Genomic DNA, 22,266 nt, shown 5'->3' with positions numbered 1-22,266 from the left:
GCACGTGTTAGTTAAATGGCTATAACTTTTTCATTTGTTGCGCTAACAACGTGATTTTTGCAATGTTTTTTTCCGTAGACAATGCAGGTTTCTTTTTTTATAGTTTTTATACACACCTTTTTTGCTATTTTAGAATTTTTATTCATAAAGTTTGAAAATAATAGTAAAAAAAGAAGCTTTTTTACGTTTCAGCTATTTTTTTTGGGTAATAACATAGTTTTACCCTAAAATAGACATTTTATTTGTGATCGTCATTGTCTACCGTAAATTTTAATATATTAAATGTCAATATTAGGGTAATTGGGTCAGCGCTAGCGTTACAACAATGATTGGCGGGGTGTAACTTTTTTTTTGGGGTGGGTATTTTATGTGTATTTATTATTTTCTTTTTTTTTGCACTTTACTTTACTATTGCACTTTACTTTATATATATTTTTTCTTTCTTTTACACCATGTTTTTCCACTGTAACTGGGGCTGCACAGCAGCCCCAGTTACAGGGGAAATCAGCCCTCTCATGGTGACGATTGTCACTAACTGGGCTGTGCTGGGTCTTGTAAGACCCAGCAGCAGTCTGTCAGGAACGGCACCCGGCGATCATGTGACCAGTCGAAAGCTGCTCCTATCTTCTCGTCAGGGTCCCCGGCAGTCACTGACAGCCGGAGACCCGACATTCAGTTGCCCGATCGCTCGGGCAGCAAGTTAAAACCCGCGTCGTAAATAGTCTATGGCGCGGGTTTTAAGGACCCTGACCGCTGGCCGTAAAAATACAGCCAGCGGTCGGGAACCAGTTAAGAATCCAAAATTCCCTAAACAAAACTCTTGGGGATTAGCACATGCTTCTATATCATTAGATTGCAAATTGAACCAGACCTTTAACTTAACCATTCTGATAAACTTATAAAGATCCAGTTCCAACTTCAACCAATCAATACATTGACTCTGACAAAATGAAAGACCTTTAGACAAAATCTGTAATTGAGTACGCAGACAATGTATGCGAAGAACTATTTACCACGGTTTGAGAAAGTTATTTTTGTTTTTGTGTGGGGTTTTCTGTCCTTGCTGGTATAGGTGTTTCTGGAAACTGATTCTTCCTCCCTCTGTGCCTCTTGCGTCCTGCTCCCCTAGTAATTTTTCTTTTGAAACATCCGAATTGTTGGACCCTAAAAAATCTTCCTGATTTAACCCCTTCCCGTCGTAAACAACTTTCAGATTTTCATTTTTGTTTTTTCCTCCCCACATTCCAGAAGCCATAACGTCTTTATTTTTCCGTCGATATAGTACTAGGAGGGCTTGGTTTTTGCAGGACGAGTTGTAGTTTTTCGTAGCACCATTTATTTTGCCGTATAATGTACTAGGAAACGGGAAAAAAATTATTTGTGGGGTAGAAAATGAAAAAAAACAGCGATTCCTCCATGGTTTTTTGCGCGTTGTTTTAACGGAATTCACTGTGCAATTAAAACAACATGTTAACTTTATTCTGTGGGTCAATACAATTACGGCGATACCAAATATGTATCGTTTTTTCTATATTTTACTACTTTTACATGTAAAAACCTAAGTGTAAAAAAGAAAATTTATTCTGTGTCGCCAAATTCGGAGAGCCACAACTTTTTTATTTTTCCGTCGATTAAGTGGTATGAGGGCTTATTATTTGCGGCATAAGCTGTAGTTTTTAATAATACAATTTTGGTGTACATGCGACGGTTTGATCACATTTTATTTCATTTTTGTGGGAGTTCACCGTGCGGGTTAAATAATGATATATAGTAATAGTTCAGACTTTTACGGACGCGGCGATACCAATTATGTTTATTTTATTTTTTTTACTATGCTCTAGGGGGAAAATGAGAAAAGGGGGGTTTTTTGAACTTTTAATTTTGAATTTTTTTTTTACACCAAAAAAAACTTTATTTAACTCATTTTTACTTTTTTTATTAGTCCCCCTAGGGGACTTCAACCAGCGATCATTAGATCGCTTGTACGATATGCTGCAATACTAATGTATTACAGTATATCGTGATTCTGACAGGCACCTATTAAGCCCTGCCGGAAGCAAGGATTGATAGGTGTACAAAGATAGCGGACCTGGGGGCGTTCATTAAGCCCACAGGCAGCCATAGCAACCATCGCCCACTGCGATTGCGTTGCGGGGGGCGCGATGAGCTGTTAGAAGGGGTCACCCCCCTCTTTCTGACGATTTAAATGCTGCGGTCAGTATTGACCGCAGCATTTAATGAGTTAAACTGGCGAGATCGCGCTCGAGCACAATGTCTCTAGTTACTCTGAAGTGTCGTCTGTAACATACAGCCGACACAATCATCGTATGGAGCGAGCTCACTGTGAGCCCGCCCCATGCTTCCCCTACCCGACTTTGGCGTATGGATACGTCAAATGTCGGGAAGGGGTTAAACTTTAACTGTTGCTTTGGATGTGTCCCTGATTACGGCTCTCATTGTTTGAATCCTTTTTGTGATCAGGTGGTCTTCGATTTCGTCTAGGTGGTCCATTGGCATGCACTTAAAATCATGGATCTTTACCTTTAAAGTGACCAAGTCCCTTTGCAAAAAGTCCATATTGAGTAAAAAAATTTCCAATGCATAGTTATTAGATAACTGCTCATACTTCGAGCGAAACTCATCGTGTTGGATATGCATAGTAGGTTTCAATTGGGATCTCATCCCACGAGGGACCATTTTGTTCTTATAATACTATCCAAGTGTTAGGAGATGAAGTTCCACATTGATCAATCACTTAGAATCGAACTCAACATTCTGTTTGACATCAGGTAATGAAGGAATACTCAGAAATGAAACATCACCCTCCACTCCATCTGAAATCCTCCACAGTAAAAACAAACATGTTGGCTGAAAACATACCAGGAGGTATAACAACTTGTTCCACGGTGCGCCAGCTGATCAGATCCAAACATAAGCAAAACAGAAAGCAGCAGCACTCACAATGAACAAATGTAGGGTGCCCAGCAAGTAGTCCTGATCTGCTGCTTATTCGACTATATTATTTAGTCCAAGGATCAGGACTACTTGTAAGAGTATTATGACATAGCTCATGGTAATCATCTCCAGTGACGTAGATATACTGTAGAAGATGCAGAGCTTACAGTTGCACCAAGACCTTAGTGCTTGAGAGAGTCCAACGGCCCATCTGCCAGACAAGATGGCCATATGCCACACTGGTATTATAAATGACATTTGCTAAGTAAAGGCTCTATTACAGATTTTGCATTGGACATAGGAGCTTCAAGTAACACCTCTGATCATTTCTTATCATGGTAGATGTTATAAAAGAAAACACATTACCAACACTCAAAAGACATAAATACATTAAAGGGTAGCTAAACGTTTGACAAACTTCTTACATGTCATAGTGGCATGTCAGAAGTTTGGATTGGTGAGGGTCCAAGCACGGAGACCCCCACCAATCGCTAGAATGAAGCAGCTGAAGTGCTCGTGTGAGCGCTCAGCCGCTTCGTGTCTGTTGGCCTTTTTCCGGAAAGCCGATGTATCGGAGTACGGGCTCATAGACTTTCTATTGATTCCGTACACTGATACATTTATTTCCGGAAAAAGCCGAACAGACACGAAGCAGCTGAGCGCTCACACGAGCGCTTCAGCTGCTTTGTTCTAGCGATTGGTGGGGGTCTCAGTGCTCGGACTCCCACCAATCCAAACTTCTGAAATGTCACTATGAGATGTCAGAAGTTTGTCAAACGTTTAGCTACACTTTAATAAGGATTTGGGAAGGTGGAATCCATTGATGGCTTCATAACTTTTGCTAATAATTATACCAGTGAAAATGAATAATGATTTTGATATCTTGTTCCATCATTGCCCAATTCCCAACATGTCAAGAAGCACTCAGCATCAGATTCAGGCTGTAATAAAACATGACCCTATGGTTCTCAGATACGCGCATGCACTGAAGTCTCCCCTGATGTGTTCCCCTAAGACTTCAGTACATGTGTATATCAGTATAAGAATAATGGATCTACAAGCATGTGGCTGAGACCATGGTTATATCATGTGACTGCATAAAGACTGATATGGATGAAGGGTACTAACAAAAGAAACCTGATGGTTTCCACTACAATTTAATGGGATCATTAGGATCTATTACAAAATGGGTCTGTTATACTGTATTTATTAAGGCTCCTTTAAAAATGGAAATCATGACACCGGTGTTGATAGGGCCTTCTTAATCACCCGCTTTATTGGTGTTCCCTAGATGTACCGTCTTCCCACTCCACATAGTTTAACACAACTGGGCATGAATCCAAAGCTGAGAAAATGAAAGTTCTGTTTATTTATATTTTTGTATTATTATTTTTTTCTTTATTTAGAACTGGCCATTATGTAGCATTTTTCAGCAATCTCTACGTAGCAATATACAGTGTCACAGATCAGGTTTCAGATGTGTCTAATTTATTTCACCCTGCACCAAAAAGTAGAGAAACCACATTGAAATCCATGCTGCCATTCTGCCCATTATTGCAGACTGAAATCCATATTCTGGCAGACTATTGTATATCGCAGCCTGATGGGGCATAGAAAGGTTGAAATCTTTCTAATAGTTGATAGAGACAGCAGAAGTATAAAGGATTATGAGCACTTTGTCAATATACTTCTAATAGCTTCAGTTCCCTGTTTCTTTACGATAATGCACTGATCCTCTTGAACTCTATTGTAAAGATCTCTGTATGCTGTCTCTTCTTCTTCGGGTCCAATCTGGACACACACTAGTATATGGTTTCTTTTTTCAAAAAAAGGTGAAATATAGAAGTATAAATATATGAATACCCTATTTGTGGAAACAGTCGACAGTCATTGAAGAGAATAATATAATTCACATTTGACATTTTGTTGAAATTGGCTGACCACAGGCTCAGAATTAAACTAGAATCACACACAGAGTTTTGAAGCAGTGTTTGGCTCAGTGTTTTGATTGGTTCCATGGTCCCCCACCTGACTATATTTACTTTGCCGCAGCGATGATGTGTCATTTTGGACATGTGACTGTACCAGTGGCGGACTCAGCTGAGGGCCCCTGCGCAGGAACAGTATTTGGGCCCCTTGCTCTTCAATATCTCATATTAAATCACCCCCTTATGTCTCTCTTACAAGCTATGAGTAATTGTTAGCCAAAAAATTCATTAGCTCCTCCATTTACATGCAATCTATTAGACAGAAGAAAGCTGCACTAAGGTGACAGTTTTTACCTACTGGGCGCCTGTGCAGCTGCACAGGTTGTACCAATGGTATGTCCGCCTCTGGACTTTAGCAGCCAAACACTGACTGCAGTGATATCATTATGGCATGTCAAAACTGCAACCAGTGATTGGCTACTATGGTCATGCGTAAAGTAAATGTCATAGCTATAGCTACAGCAAAGTAGACAGATTGGCGGTGGACTAGTGAACACTCATTTGAAAGGTGAGCTGTACATATTTGTTACATATTTTAGTCATATGCAGCTATTACTAGGTTTTTCCCAAATATTGAAAACCCCTTAAACATCCATCAGACACTTCTCTGCTGTATTGTGTATTTGTAGCTTTTATAGCTGCTGCTATTGATAGAAATTCCATTAATAACAATACATATGGGAGTTGCTATATGTGCAGTTTCCTAATATATAAGTGATCTTTGGCTTGAGCTTTGAATTTACTGGACACTCAAAGTCAAATAGGATTATTGCATGAAATACACAGGGAATAAGCTGGCACCTCAGAGCTTCTGATGGACAATGAAAGACGTCCCTTGTGGAAGCTCATGTGTCAGTGTAATAGCTGGGATACTGCGGCTGTTAAACTGATAAATACTGAACACAGAAACACAGCACCAAGTTCTGTTTCCATTGCTGGTCCTAATCTCGTACGTAGACTCCATCTCTCTATCTGAAGCCATTTAATGGTTGTTCTAGCTTGATATGTATCAGAAAAACAGTTTCAGTCGTCTGTGTCATTGAGGACAGACACGTTTGTGATAGTCAGCAAGGCCTCACAGGGAGTGAAGGCAAATATCACCTCAAGATAAATGAGATAATATAATACTATTTCCAGCTGAACTATATTATGTACGGTATGGTAACTGTGAACGTGAACAAAGGGTATTATTTAGGGATTCCCCACTCTTTAACAGCACGTATTAAAAACTGATTAAAAACAGTGGAATTGTGAGGTGATGAGCCTTTCTGAGGTAACAGCTTAATTTTATGACTCCTTGAGCATAATAATTCTCAGCATTCTACAATATATTTTCTTTACATTAAAGGGGTTGTCCACTACTGAACAACTGATGATCTATCCACCGGATAGGTCATCAGTATATCATCTGACACCCGGACCCTGCACCGTTAAACCGCTCCAGCTGTCCCTGCGCACCCGGATGTTATGGCACATAATGCTATGTACGGAGCCGGAAGCAGTTGGCTCCGTACATAGCATAGTGGCCGTGCTGCCAAACTGCAGCTCTACTCCTACTCTCTTGATTAGGAGCAGAGCTGCAGTACTGCAGCTCAGCCGCTATTCAGTGCCAGAGCCAACTGCTTCCAGCATGTACGTTCGGTGCTAAGAGGCAGCCGGAGCGGTTTAACGGTGTGGGGTCTGTGTGTCGGACCCCCACACATCATATACTGATGACCTATCTGGTGGATAGGTCATCAGTTGTTCTGTATTTGCACTAATATATGCATTTTGGAAGTTAAATTTTTTTGGTTTTGAGTCATGCACTTTGCAGCTAAATAGTTACTTCTACACAATTGTTATTTAAGCAGTTTTAATCAGCAGTTGGACTATTATATGCTTCTTGGCAGTTGATCCTTGTTGTGTCGGATTTATAGATGCTCTGAATGATAATCTGTCTGATTCTTTGTACGTTGGAGTATTTTGTATAAGTCTCTGCTTACGATACATGCAAATACCAGTGATTTGTGAAGGAATAGCTATCTGTCCTGAGCTAATTCACTGTACACAATGGGTGGGACCTGCATGAGATGCAGAGGATGCCTCTTAGTAGCCAGCTGAAAGGATATATCTAGTAATTTTAACAAATTCACTAAAGGTTATGTTTTAAAGAGAACCTTTCACCTCCCCATACAAGTGCAGCTGAGTGGGGCATGTTATGGGTAGGGCTGCACAAACCCTGGGGCACTTTAAATTTTTTCCCTATTCTCCTCCGTTATTTAGATATCGGTGCCGTTATATTTGGTGCCCGATATTTAAATAGCCCCCTGAACTGTCAATGGGGCGTGTAATTGGTAAGGGGGACAGTGCCACAGCAAGAGCTGGAGAGAGGAAAGCGTGTGCGCGCGCAGGCTCTCACTCACTCTTCAGCTCTCGGCAGACAAGAATGACAAGACTGTGATCTCTCGCGAGAGTTCACACAGTCTTGTCCTTGTATACCGAGAGCTGAAGAGTGAGAGCATGAGCGCATGCACGCACAGCTCCGATCCCCTTTCCCTAGCTCTTGCTGTGGCACTGTCCGTAGCTGATTGGACAGTGTCACAGCGATGTTACACACCCCCTTGCCAATTACACGCCCCATTGACACTTCAAGATGTTATTTACATATCGGGTGCCAAATATAACAGCATCGATATCTAAATAACGGGTGAGGCTAGAAACATGGTTTAAAGTGACACAAGGTGAGGGCAGCCCTGCCTATCACATGCTGCACTCAGCTTCACATGTATGGGCAGGTGAAAGATACTCTTTGACCAGGGGTGTAGCTATAAGGGGATGCAGAGGTAGCATTCGCGTCTAGGCTGGTACTTGAGGGGGGCCAAATGCACCACAGACACATAAAAAGACACCAGTATTATAAATGGCATATGATAGGTGGGGGCCCTGTTACAGATTTTGCATTGCGACCCAGACAGGAGCTTCAAGTTTTGCCTCTTGTTTTAACCAGTCTGTTCCTTATTCAGTGATAGACTTTGTTAGTGTATCAACACAATGAATATCTAAGTGATACATTCATTCCTGCGCAGTAGATTGGCTTCTATGTACCGTATTTTCCGGACTATAAGGCGCACCGGATTATAAGGCGCACTTTCTATGAGCGCCTTGTAAGCAATCATGTTTCATATATAAGGCGCACTGGATTATAAGGCGCAGCACATTACCGTTAAATAAACCATTGCTCAGACTGCAAGTCAAAATTTATTACACTTTTTAACAATAACTTGCAACTGGTTCAGCTGTAATTGCAAATCAAAACGTTAAGGGTATGTGCACAAACACTAATTACGTCCGTAATTGACGGACGTATTTCGGCCGCAAGTCCCGGACCGAACAGTGCAAGGAGCCGGGCTCCTAGCATCATACTTATGTACGACGCTAGGAGTCCCTGCCTCGCTGCAGGACAACTGTCCCGTACTGTAAACATGATTATACTACGGGACAGTTGTCCTGCAGCAAGGCAGGGACTCCTAGCGTCGTACATAAGTATGATGCTAGGAGCCCGGCTCCTTGCACTGTGTTCGGTCCGGGACTTGCGGCCGAAATACGTCCGTCAATTACGGACGTAATTAGTGTGTGTGCACATACCCTTACCGTACTTTTTCAGTTCATTCCTCCACCAGAAATCCATCAAATCCGTCATCTTCAGTGTCGGAGTTGAACAGTTGGGCGATTTCGGCATCAAGCATGGGGTCCTCCTCTTCATTATCCGAGTCGGTTTCGTTGCTGCTGCTAGGCTCTTCAGTGGTGATTCCAGCCTTCCTGAAAGCTCGGATGACACTGGAGACTGATACATTCTTCCAGGCATCCACGATCCACTGGCACATAGTGGCATAACTCGCACGGCGTTGCCTCCCTGTTTTGGTGAATGTGTGGTCACCTTCTGTCATCCAATGCTCCCATGCAGCTCGCAATTTAACTTTAAATGACCTGTTGATGCTGATATCTAGCGGCTGGAGCTCTTTGGTTAATCCACCAGGGATGACAGCAAGCTCCGAATTAGTTTTCTTCACTTGGGCTTTGACAGTATCGGTCAAGTGGGCGCGCATCGAGTCACAGACCAATAGGGATGGGGATTTGTGAAAAAAGCCACCCGGTCTCTTGACGTAGACCTCCCTCAGCCACTCACTCATCTTCTCCTCATCCATCCAGCCCTTTGGGTTAGCCTTAATGATGACACCAGCAGGAAAATTTTCTTTAGGCAAAGTCTTCCTCTTGAAAATTACCATGGGTGGTAGTTTCTGGCCATTAGCCTGACAAGCGAGAACTACAGTGAAAGATGACTTCTCATTTCCTGTGGTACGTATAGATATCGTACTGGTCCCTGTTTTCTCAACAGTACGGTTTACGGGGATATCGAAAGTGAGGGGAACCTCATCCATGTTAATAATGTGTTCTGGCTGGATATTCTTTTCATTTATCTTGGTTATGCAGTAGGTGCGGAAAATGGCCAGCTTCTCTTCATAATCCTTTGGTAATTGCTGGCACACAGTAGTTCTGGTGCGAATGGAGAGATGACGCCTTTGCATGAAACGAAAGCACCATGAAGGACCTCCTCGAAAGTCCTTGATCTCCATGTCACGTGCTAAAGCAGTGGCTTTGAGTCTAATAGAGACAGTGGAGACGCTTCTACATGCGTTTCTCTGTTCCATAACCCACTGTTCTATTTTGTCCTCCAACTGTGGCCACCTTGCTTTGTTTCCTCGGAAACTCAGTTTGGTCTTCTTTACTTGGCGGAGGTCATCTTCTTGTTTTCTCCACTTACGCACCATGGATTCATTAATGTTGAATTCTCTTGCAGCTGCCCTATTTCCATGCTCTACTGCATAACTTATAGCTTTAAGCTTGAAACCTGCATCATAAGCATGTCTCTTAACAGGAGGCATTTTTTGGGGTAGTGGGTATAGTTAACGCTAAAGCAAAGATATATTGCAAGGATCCTACAGAGCTGTAAGTATCACTCAGTGTGGCTCCTGATTACGGTGGCCGTAATGCTCAATCCATTTATGGATACTGTAAAAACCCAAGTGAAGAATAAATTCATAGGCGCACGGGGGGGAGGAGCATGGTGTGTGCTGTGGTATGCCGCCGCCGACCCCTGCCGCCCACGATAGAGGTAAAGGATCCTGTATGAACCCCTCTCTTTACTGTCGGGTTCATATATAAGGCGCACCGGATTATAAGGCGCACTTTCTATTTCTGAGAAATTCTCAACATTTTATGTGCGCCTTATAGTCCGGAAAATACGGTACTTATACATATGTTTTACTGTATATATAAATGAAAACTATAAAAATAAAAATCCACTCACACCCCTCCCTCGGCCCAGGTAGCAAAGATCAGCAATAGGATATCAAATTCAAAGACCTTGTTCACAATTTTTAAGCTAGCTAAAAGCAAGAGTGGATGCTAATTAAAAGAAAAAAGCATAAAAATGAAAGGGAAGTATAGTACATGACCAAGTATGATCACTACCTGTGGTCTGTTTTTAGGCAATCCTTTATTACCTCAGTGTGTGCAGACACGGTCGCCAGATGTGTAAGCATTAGATGAAAAGAAAGGTTTAATCCGGATGGGACACGTGCTGATCGCCTCTTAAAAGCTTGCTGCTCGGGTAGCTCCATGCTTCCCTTGGCTGATCTGATTGTATGCTGGGGGAGAAGGAGGAGTGGGGAATCCTGACATCACGTGGCCTCAGGTCACACCAATGCTTTTTTCTTATATAATACAGCCAGGATCAACACTTAATGTTCTCATTGTTCCCTCTAAGCTTTATATTCCGGAAAGAATAGTGTTAAAAATGAAAGATCCTGCTGACTAAGACCACAAATGGAGTGTTAGAGCCCACAACAATCCTTCATAATATATATATATATATATATATATATATGTATATATATATATATATACAATGTCACACTTTGTGGTATAGCAACCTCTTTCTAAACGTCAGCACTACTATTGACCAGTGCGCATCCTTAGTCCTGTAATACAACTGAGTGCAGTAAGAACAAGACTATCAGAGTGTCTGCTAACATAAAAGACTGGACTAGACCATACTGCAAACCAAAACATCTGTATGCTCTTACACCTATTCTGTATCCATTGTCCCATACATGGGAAAACATCAGTCAACTGTCAACCTCATTTAATATTCCGCAAGTCCAACTTGCCAATTTTCCATGTTTTTCAAACATGAGTAGTAATAGAACTATTATTCCTATTATAATAATAATTATTATTGTATTAAATACATAAGAATGTGTCAGCTCACCAGTTCACCATCATGGCCGCATTGTTTTCAGCAATAAATGGTAGTTCTCCTCTGACTTGTACTAGGAGCAGCAGGAAGAAGAGGCAAAGCAGGCAGTGAGACATGTCGTGAGTATCCAAGTGAGCAAGTTAGGCCTGAACTTTGTCCTTGTGGCACTGGTGCTGAATCCTGTATACTGTATCCAGAGCTGGTGAGTGCTGTGTGCCCAGCACAGTGGGCAGTGCAGCCCATATACAGTCCATCTGGGCAGGAAGGATTCTGATTGCAGGATGCATGACAAAGAGCAGGACACAGATTGTAACCAGGGATTAGTAAAATACAGAAATCCGATTTTGCATGGGAAAAGCATCAGTCATCAATGGATTTTCTAGACCTCATCATGCTCTCAGTAATCACTTTTCTACGTTGTGGCTTCTTATTTGTCGCTGTGTTCCCTGTGCTCAGGATTGTTTGCAATGAATTCATGTAATATTAGGTCTGGCATGTTACAATGTATCTCTTATTCCTTCCTAGGAGAATACACAGTGATGACTGCACATTTCCATTTAAAAAGAAAAATTGGCTATTTCGTTATCCAGACCTATCTGCCCTGTATAATGACCGTCATATTATCGCAGGTGTCGTTCTGGTTAAACAGAGAGTCAGTTCCTGCTCGAACGGTATTTGGTAAGTTCAGGATGATACAATGATGTACTGGAGCTGCCACTTGTTGCTGAGTGCTAGAAAGTTTTCTTTGCAGCATTGTATTGCTATGTATTTAACTCCTCATTTGTGGTTAAAGCAGATCTATCCGCTCATAATGGCTCACCATCTGGGGGCATCAACTAATGCTCCAAGGATTATGGTATTAGAGGATGGAAGTTTTATTTAGGAAAGTGCCAGCATTCCTTTATTATTCCTTTATTATTCTAATATTAGAATTCCTTTATTATTATTATTATTATTATTATTATTATTATTATATAATTTTATATTAATAAAGTGCCAGCATACCTCATTGAAGATAGGGATCGCTGTTTGACAGTAGTTTCACAATGAGTCCACAGCAAAAATCTCATGTCTGACATGTATTTTTTTTTTGCTGCAATTGTCTGCGATGTTTTGAAAAAAATAGTTACAGTATAGAAAGCATTCCTAGGATTATTTCAATGGAAAATGCATGTGTTTTTCTACATATAAAAAGTGTACCTGAGATTACCATATGATTTTTTCACTTATGTTTTTTTCTATGGAAATTGGGGGGAAGCACCACACCTATAGCATGCTGTGATAAAAAAAAAAAAAAGTTATCTATGCTTCAAAAATATACTAAAATGCCAGAAATTGCAGTGGTCGAAAGTGGACAGTGAATGGAAAATCATATATCCCCAGTCATTCACAACTAACAACTAACACTAACCAATGTTCAATGGAAAAAAGTACAGTTGGGCCCTATAGAAGCCTATGGACACTGTATTGTGGCTCCTTACAATTCAGAGCTATAATACGCTCCTGTTCATGAGGCATTAGGGTCCATAGATAAGGCAAAGCCAAGTGCATGGACCCCAAATGACAACACACAGAGTTGCTGTGGGTCGCTAATACCCTTTTATACTGTAGCTGCACCAAAGCTACTCTACGTGAATAAGATCTTATAGCACATATAACATAGGACATCCTCTAATATCACATGTAAAAATTGCACCAAATAAGCCTTAGGCAATAAGAGGACTAGGCAATAAGATAAGGAGATCCTTTCGTTACAGAACAGCAGTGTAAAAAAAAATGCCCAAATAATGTCAAATCACATTTCTGCTAAAAGTGAAAAACTGACAGGCAAGTTAAAGTGTATGTTCACAAATGCCAGAAGTCTAGCAAGCAAAATGGGGGAGCTGGAGGCCTTGATACTGGAAGAAAATATAGATATAGTTGGTGTTGCTGAAACATGGCTGGACTCTTCACATGACTGGGCAGTAAATCTACAGGGTTTTACACTCTTTCGGAAAGACAGGACAAATAGGAAAGGCGGTGGTGTATGTCTGTATGTGAGAAATGATATGAAGGCGAGTGTGAAAGAGACAATAGTGGGTGAAGATTGTGAGGAGGTTGAAACCTTGTGGGTGGAACTAGAAAGGGAGGTAAACACTGAAAAAATTACTTTTGGTGTAATCTATAGACCCCCCAATATAACTGAGGAGATGGAAGGTCAGCTATATAAACAGATGGAGCGGGCTGCACAGGCGGGTACTGTCGTGATAATGGGAGATTTTAATTTCCGGGATATTAATTGGTGTCATGGTTCAGCTTCAACTGCAAAGGGGAGACATTTCCTCAACCTGTTGCAGGAAAATTTTATGGGCCAGTTTGTGGAAGACCCGACTAGAGGTGAAGCTCTGTTGGATCTGGTCATTTCTAATAATGCAGATCTTGTTGGGAATGTCAATGTTCGTGAAAACCTCGGTAACAGTGATACAATATAGTTACATTTAACCTATACTGTAAAAAACAAACGCAGGCTGGGAGGGCAAAAACATTTAATTTTAAGAAAGCCAAATTCCCCAGGATGAAGGCTGGAATTCAGGGTATAGACTGGGAAGAACTAATGTCAAATAATGGGACAAATGATAAATGGGAGATTTTCAAATCTACTTTGAGTTATTATAGTGCAAAATTTATTCCTATAGGTAACAAGTATAAACGACTCAAATTAAACCCCACATGGCTTACACCTTCTGTGAAAGGGGCAATACATGACAAAAAAAGGGCATTTAAAAAATACAAATCTGAGGGCACAGCTGTAGCCTTTGTAAAATATAAAGAGCTTAATAAAATCTGTAAAAATGTAATAAATTTAGCAAAAATACAAAATGAAAGGCAGGTGGCCAAGGATAGTAAAACAAATCCCCAAAAATTCTTCAAGTATATAAATGCTAAAAAGCCAAGGTCTGAACATGTAGGACCCCTAGATAATGGTAATGGGGAGTTGGTCTCAGGGGATCAAGAGAAGGCAGAGTTACTAAATGGGTTCTTTAGCTCTGTATATACAACAGAAGAAAGAGCAGCTGATGTAGCCGGTGCCAGTGCTGTTAATATATCAGTTAATATACTGAATTGGATGAATGTTGATATGGTCCAAGCTAAATTAAATAAAATAAATGTGCACAAGGCCCCGGGACCAGATGGGTTACATATGAGGCATAAGCCATGACTAAGAACGCGTGTAGCGTTTGAAACGCGTAGGCTTTACTCAATACAGATATCTTCTCCTTACACTACCAGGATTGCACACTTTCAAGCTTCTATCCTGGTGTCTTTTTCTCTTTTTTTAATTGAATAAATTTTTTCATTAAACTTGGAACTTCGTTCCATTTTATTCAACAAATCCACGCTGGATCCAAATCCTTTTGTTTCTACAGATGGGTTACACCCTAGAATTCTTAAAGAGCTTAGTTCAGTTATTTCTGTCCCCCTTTTCATAATATTCAGAGAATCTCTAGTGACTGGTATAGTGCCAAGGGACTGGCGCAGGGCAAATGTGGTGCCTATTTTCAAAAAGGGCTCTAGGTCTTCCCCGGGTAATTATAGACCAGTAAGCTTAACATCCATCGTGGGGAAAATGTTTGAGGGGCTATTGAGGGACTATATGCAGGATTATGTGACAAAAAATAGTATTATAAGTGACAGCCAGCACGGTTTTACTAAGGACAGAAGTTGTCAAACTAACCTAATCTGTTTTTATGAAGAGGTAAGCAGAAGCCTAGACAGAGGGGCCGCTGTGGATTTAGTGTTTTTGGACTTTGCAAAGGCATTTGACACTGTCCCCCATAGACGCCTAATGGGTAAATTAAGGACTATAGGTTTAGAAAATATAGTTTGTAATTGGATTGAGAATTGGCTCAAGGGCCGTATCCAGAGAGTTGTGGTCAATGATTCCTACTCTGAATGGTCCCCGGTAATAAGTGGTGTACCCCAGGGTTCTGTGCTGGGACCACTATTATTCAACTTATTTATTAATGATATAGAGGATGGGATTAATAGCACGATTTCTATTTTTGCAGATGACACCAAGCTATGTAATATAGTTCAGTCTATGGAAGATGTTCATGAATTGCAAGCGGATTTAAACAAACTAAGTGTTTGGGCGTCCACTTGGCAGATTAAGTTTAATGTAGATAAATGTAAAGTTATGCATCTGGGTACCAACAACCTGCATGCATCATATGTCCTAGGGGGAGCTACACTGGCGGATTCACTTGTTGAGAAGGATCTGGGTGTACTTGTAAATCATAAACTAAATAACAGCATGCAGTGTCAATCAGCTGCTTCTAAGGCCAGCAGGATATTGTCGTGTATTAAAAGAGGCATGGACTCGCGGGACAGGGATGTAATATTGCCACTTTACAAAGCATTAGTGAGGCCTCATCTAGAATATGCAGTTCAGTTCTGGGCTCCGGTTCATAGAAACGATGCCCTGGAGTTGGAAAAAATACAAAGAAGAGCAACGAAGCTAATTAGGGGCATGGAGAATTTAAGTTATGAGGAAAGATTAAAAGAATTAAACCTATTTAGTCTTGAAAAAAGACGACTAAGGGGGGACATGATTAACTTATATAAATATATTAATGGCACATACAAAAAATATGGTGAAATCCTGTTCCTTGTAAAACCCCCTCAAAAAACAAGGGGGCACTGCCTCCGTCTGGAGAAAAAAAGGTTCAACCTGCAGAGGCGACAAGGCTTCTTTACTGTGAGAACTGTGAATCTATGGAATAGCCTACCGCAGGAGCTGGTCACAGCAGGGACAGTAGATGGCTTTAAAAAAGGCTTAGATAATTTCCTAGAACAAAAAAATATCAGCTCCTATGTATAGACATTTTTCCTTCCCTTTTCCCGTCCCTTGGTTGAACTTGATGGACATGTGTCTTTTTTCAGCCGTACTAACTATGTAACTATGTAACTATGTAATAGTCTATGGTATATGGGCTATATGTTGTAAGTAAGCTAAGCCAAGTTCTTATCTCACATTGAAGTATTCACATTGCACATTATCCATTCATGAATCCACAGGCATACAAGGTAAAAGGGACTTTAACAGCCGGCAGCAGGGATTAGGTTCAGCATGCTTGTTACAATTTTACAGACAAGGCTTTCCAACTCCCCCTTGGATCTATAATATTTTGTATCTTCTCTTCAATGTCCTTGCATTATGTTCTGTATAGTACAGCACTTGATAAGTGGCCAGAAAGGCTTCTAATATCACGCAGAGTCATTTTTTAAAGTGTCCTGCTGGTCAATGGGGAAATATTTGCTTGTCACTTCTGTCACTTGGTGTTACAATAATTTATAATGTAAAATACATTATTATGATTTTTTTTTTAATATCTGAATAAGGGTCTGTGCACACGGCATTGCTTCTATGGGAAAATACTTGCATAATATGACATGGAAAGAATCTGTTAGGCCACTTTCACTCAGGGGTATTTTGGTAAGTATTTTGTATCAGTAATTTGAATCGAAAACCATGAAAAAAAAGTGTAATGGAAAGATTTGTAACTCTTCAATGTTTTCCATCCACTCCTAACTTTAGCTTCCAGATATTGATTCAAAATACTGACTAAATTATTCAGTGTGACAATGGCCTACCTTTTTTAAAAAAAAACAGGAGACACACAGAGGTATGGTACAGGCACATAGCAGGCAATGGACCCCATATTAGGGATCTGCACAACATGGATGCGTAATTCAGCAGTGTGCAGATCGTCTCAGGCTACAGTATTTGCAAACTCAAAAATGTCTGCATGTTTTGAAATAAGCAGTTCTAGAACATTTTCAATTCCAGCAGTCGCAAAAACGAACTAAAATTGCAGAATGTGCAAGCTCCTTAGATTTTGCTACAGATGGATGCATCATTGACTATTTGCACGCATAAAAAACGCAGTCCGTGCAAGCGTTTCCCTGCTTTTGAATGTATTTGATGCATAAAACACGGACAGCACGCAGATGTATTCCGTGTGCTGTCCATGGTTTTCACGCACCCATAGACTTCGTCAACTCGGTGCATTTTCATGCCAACTAGGTGCGTGAAAATGCACCAATATAGGACATGCAGTGAATTTCACGCAACGGACACTCGCTGCATGAAAAACAACGCATGTGTGAGTAGCCACATTGAATTGCATGGGTCTGTGTGCTGTGAATGATTTCAACGCACAGCACATGGACGAGTATTATGCTCATCCGAATGAGCCCTTACGCCTAGAACTTTTTCTTTTCAAAACGACAACTGATGCTCCATTATCACCATGTTTGAATGTACTATTAGATATACCTGTTTCCTTACGTAAGTTCCACCAATTTTATCTCTCTTCTGTAGTTTGGTTTACTAAAGGGCAACATTTAATGCTGCGCACCACCAGCATATTCGGCATTAAAGAGGGATAATTGATAGATTGCAGCGCCCCTATGGTAATACATGTTTATACATGTGTATATAAGAAAAAAAATAGGGATTTATAACTCTGCAACAAAGACATTAGTGTTACAGGTTGTATAAGCAAATTGTATTATTAGCAGATAGAGAATAAAATGAAATATTTGAATATTAAACCTTTGACTATTTCACTGTGATGAATGTATTTTTTTTAGCCGTCACCCCTTCTTGTTATGTTCTCGTTCTTTCAATATAACAGAAATCTATCCTTTTCAAATGAAATTCAAAAGACTTGTGATTATGGAACAAAGACCTGAAAATCAGGAGAGCGCTCCTGTAATGTTTTATGCTATTTCCTTCAATCTAAATGTTTAAAAAATGGATAAAAATGTGACATGATTACATGAGCATTTAAAGACAAAATAAAACACATACAATATAACATAAAATTGTTTTACCTACCTCATTTGTATTCATTTTACAAATGACTAAAGTGATGTCTAGAGTGTTCCTACTGTTCCATTATAATCTGTCAGACTATAGAAAAAGGTTCATTGCCACTGCAGTTCTATTTTATCTATTCAGGGTCTTGAATTTACCATACTCCAGAATATTTGGGACTGTATTGACATATCGAAGCCAAAGTGTGTCTGTTTCCACATGCTGTACTGGAATAAGGCCAGTTTCCCACTGTGCCTCTATATTCAGTGTATAAACCAGGAGATTCTCCTGATGTATACATCTAATGTGCCGATTGACTATCATTAGTGAAACATATGCCAAGACTGTCCTTTGGTATACATTTAGTCTGTACATTTGTCTTAGCTGTATTGAAAAGCATCAACTACAATTTCAATACAACCGTGCAAAAAATAAATAAAAAATACTATGTATTACTTGGTATAACTCTTTCTAATCTAATTCATGGCAAACATATGGAAATTGTATAGACCTATAGTTGCATATGACTGGTGCATGCGATCGATGGTACGTTTCAAACAGTCCCACCGAATGCAGTGCCTAAATGAGGCGTGAACCTATTCTTAAGGCCCTTTTACACTGGCCAATTATCGGCCAATTTTTGTGTAAACAGGGCAGCGATCAGCAGATGAACGAGCAAACGCTCATTAATCTGCTGATCGTATAGTTTTAAATGTGAAAAATATTATAGTTGTCAGCAGCACATCTCCCTGTATAAATAGGGAGACCGCGCTGCCGACATGATAAAAATGTATGGGGGCGAGCGATCGGAGTAACGAGCGCTTGTCCCCATACTAGCTCCTTGTAAAAGGAGCAAACGAGTGTGGATCAACAAGATGTCTCGCTGATCGGCGCTCGTTGAACAGGCCAAAATAGCCCGGTGTAAAAGTATCTTTACTTATGCATAGTCAGCTAAACATGTATGTAAAAGGGGTAATAGCTGATCGTCATCTAATAGGTATGTTATGTTTATGGCCAACTTTATTTGAGGGTCAGGAATATCATCAAAATTTACTCCTTCAAAAAAACAAAAACTTTCTTCCTGTGTTCTTAATTATTGAGCTACCGAACACTAGGGTTATGGGATGTCTTTTAGCAGAAAACCTAACACATACTTATTAAAGTGATAATTGCGTGCATCTAGTTAACTTAAAGGTCTGGCCTAAGAGCAGCACAGAGGTTTGTGACTCACGGAATCCATAAAAATATGCAAGAAAAGATTTAAGGGTTGCTCCATCGCATGCTGTATTACAGAGGCACAATATGACTGCTCATGAAGTGTCACCATACAGTGTCTGTGCACCTGGCAATGCTGTGTGCATAGACTCTAAATCAGTTGTTACACCTCTTTGGTACTATTTTAAACATATTTACATTGTAAATGGACTTAAAGAGGCTCTGTCACCAGATTATAAGTGCCCTATCTCCTACATAATCTGATCGGCGCTGTAATGTAGATAACAGCAGTGGTTTTTATTTTGAAAAACGATCATTTTTGAGCAAGTTATGAGCAATTTTAGATTTATGCTAATTAGTTTCTTAAAGACCAACTGGGCGTGTTTTTACTTTTGACCAAGTGGGTGTTGTAAAGAAGTGTATGAGGCTGACCAATCAGTGACCAATCAGCCTCATACACTTCTCATTGTTCCAGACCAGCTTCTGGTGCTGTGGATCATGCTGGGCTGGAACAATGAAAAGTGTATGACGCTGATTGGTCACTGATTGGTCAGCCTCATACACTTCTTTACAATACCCACTTGGTCAAAAGTAAAAACACGCCCAGTTGGTCTTTAAAGAGGCTCTGTCACCAGATTATCAAATCCCTATATCCTATTGCATGTGATCGGCGCTGCAATGTAGATAAAAGTCAAATTTTTTTTTTTTTAAAACGATCATTTTTGGCCAAGTTATGAGCAATTTTATATTTATGCAAATGAGCTTTGAAATGGACAACTGGGCGTGTTTTTTTTTTCGTATTTCCAACTGGGCGTGCATTGTGTTTTTAACAACTGGGCGTGTTTACTTGTTTTACTAACTGGGCGTTGTGAATAGAAGTGTATGATGCTTCATCGTTCCCACCCAGCTTCTTTCACTAAAGACACACAGCGTGACGTCACCCACAGGTCCTTCAACCTTGGCATCGGTCAGAGAAGATACATCGGCTGAAAGGTGTCCAAAAGGTTAATATGCTCGTCTCTAGGGAGTTTGCTATGCTTACCTGCACATGGTGATGCTGCTGCAAATTCAACTGTACGCCTGGAGCTGTGGTGTCTTCTCTCTTCCGACGCCAAGGTTGAAGGACCTGTAGGTGACGTCATCACTCCCAGCCAGCCTCTTTCACTGCAGACACAGCGTGACGTCACCCACAGGTCCTTCAACCCTTGGCGTCGGAAGAGAGAAGACACCACAGCTCCAGGCGTACAGTTGAATTTGCAGCAGCATCACCATGTGCAGGTAAGCATAGTAAACTCCCTAGAGATGAGCATATTAACCTTTTGGACGCCTTTCAGCCGATATATCTTCTCTGACCGACGCCAAGGTTGAAGGACCTGTGGGTGATGTCACGCTGTGTCTCTAGTGAAAGAAGCTGAGTGGGAACGATGAAGCATCATACACTTCTATTCACAACGCCCAATTAGTAAAACAAGTAAACACGCCCAGTTGTTAAAAACACAATACACGCCCAGTTGGAAATACGAAAAAAAACACGCCCAGTTGTCCATTTCAAAGCTCATTTGCATAAATATAAAATTGCTCATAACTTGGCCAAAAATGATTGTTTAAAAAAAACAAAAAACGTTACTGTTATCTACATTGCAGCGCCGATCACATGCAATAGGAGATAGGGATTTGATAATCTGGTGACAGAGCCTCTTTAAGAAACTAAATCTAAAATTGCTCATAACTTGCTCAAAAATGATTGTTTTTCAAAATAAAAACCACTGCTGTTATCTACATGACAGCGCCGATCACATTATGTAGGAGATAGAGCATTTACAATCTGGTGACAGAGTCTCTTTAAACAGCCTGTATTAGATGGTAACACTGATAAAAATTGGCATGTGCAATGTTAGAATGATAATGTACTGCACAAACCCTGAAAGGTATCTAAATTGCCTAGGATTAGCCTTGTTTTTACAAGGAATTATAGAGATAGAAAGAAAAGATTTTTTTTAACCAATTGTATTGAATGTAAGCTAGAAAGGAACCGTTAAAGCAGCTTACATGCTTATATTTAGATAAAGCTCTCTCGGGTTGTACTTCACATTACACTAATGTTGAAGTCTTAATTAACACAAGACAGAAAGAAAGATTTGTAGTGGACATGCCATGGAAATATTTTATATATATATATATATATATATATATATTATATAATGTAGACAGAACAATCTACAAATTGCAAAGACTGTTCCCGCTTTAACACCCTTGTAATATGTTGTTATACTTTTATCACCTGGTGCTAAACTTCTTTTCAACACTTTAGCAAGCACAATTAGCACATTGCTGCTTTCCTGTTTTATTGTATTGTTGTTCTTAGGATGTATACATACTTTTCTTTACCTTTTTTATATCATACTCTTTGCATACTATATTTTTTTAAATATAGCTATTGATCAGTTTAATACTCTAGGCAATTAAAAATATCAGTAATACATTGTATCCACTTCACATGGAGACTTATTATAATTTTTTTTACATTATATTCATGTAATAATGATTATTATATAATATCATATGAAGTTATTGAACTCTTGAGGAATATTGACTATAATCTCATTTTATTAAGAGGTTTTAAGGTGCACTATTCTATAGCATAAGTACAGAGGTCTAACTTAAAGCTCTTAAGTTCCAGTGCAAAATCTGTAACAGGGCCTGCACCTACTATATACAGGGCCGGCAAAAGCACCAGGGCGAACCCAGGCAAGTGCCGGGGCCCACTACCCTTGTAGTAGTTGGCCCCAGTGTAGTGTAGTGCTGATGCTGCCGGTGTAGTGCTGACACTGCCATCATGGCTCCTTCAAGAGTGGAATCCCCGGCCAGAGTGTGGCCGACGTTCTTGCCAGGGATTTTGCTCCTAGACGGAGCTCTTGTTTAAAAGCTGAATCCCCACTCCCTAGTAG

The 22,266-nt window shown here is 40.2% G+C and overlaps 2 protein-coding genes across 5 annotated transcripts in view; one reads left to right on the top strand and one right to left on the bottom strand.

The window, feature by feature from the left end:
• GABRB3 (gamma-aminobutyric acid type A receptor subunit beta3) overlaps positions 1 to 11,952 on the bottom strand; it is a 444,982-nt gene extending 433,030 nt beyond the window's left edge. Inside the window, exon 1 of the mRNA XM_075852588.1 lies at positions 11,254 to 11,952. Within this exon, the coding sequence (XP_075708703.1) occupies positions 11,254 to 11,357 (104 nt within the window). The 5' untranslated portion in view covers positions 11,358 to 11,952. The remainder of the gene's footprint in view (positions 1 to 11,253) is intronic.
• The window catches only part of GABRA5 (gamma-aminobutyric acid type A receptor subunit alpha5), a 198,862-nt gene that overhangs the window by 148,239 nt on the left and 28,357 nt on the right, over positions 1 to 22,266 (top strand). For all 4 annotated transcript variants that reach the window (XM_075852591.1, XM_075852592.1, XM_075852594.1 and 1 more), the window contains one exon: positions 11,767 to 11,919. In XM_075852591.1, coding sequence (XP_075708706.1) covers positions 11,767 to 11,919 — 153 coding nt within the window. The remainder of the gene's footprint in view (positions 1 to 11,766; positions 11,920 to 22,266) is intronic.

Source organism: Rhinoderma darwinii, chromosome 2, assembly GCF_050947455.1.
Source record: "Rhinoderma darwinii isolate aRhiDar2 chromosome 2, aRhiDar2.hap1, whole genome shotgun sequence".
In the NCBI taxonomy this organism is placed as follows: domain Eukaryota; kingdom Metazoa; phylum Chordata; class Amphibia; order Anura; family Rhinodermatidae; genus Rhinoderma; species Rhinoderma darwinii.
This window is presented reverse-complemented; position numbering and strand designations above follow the sequence as displayed.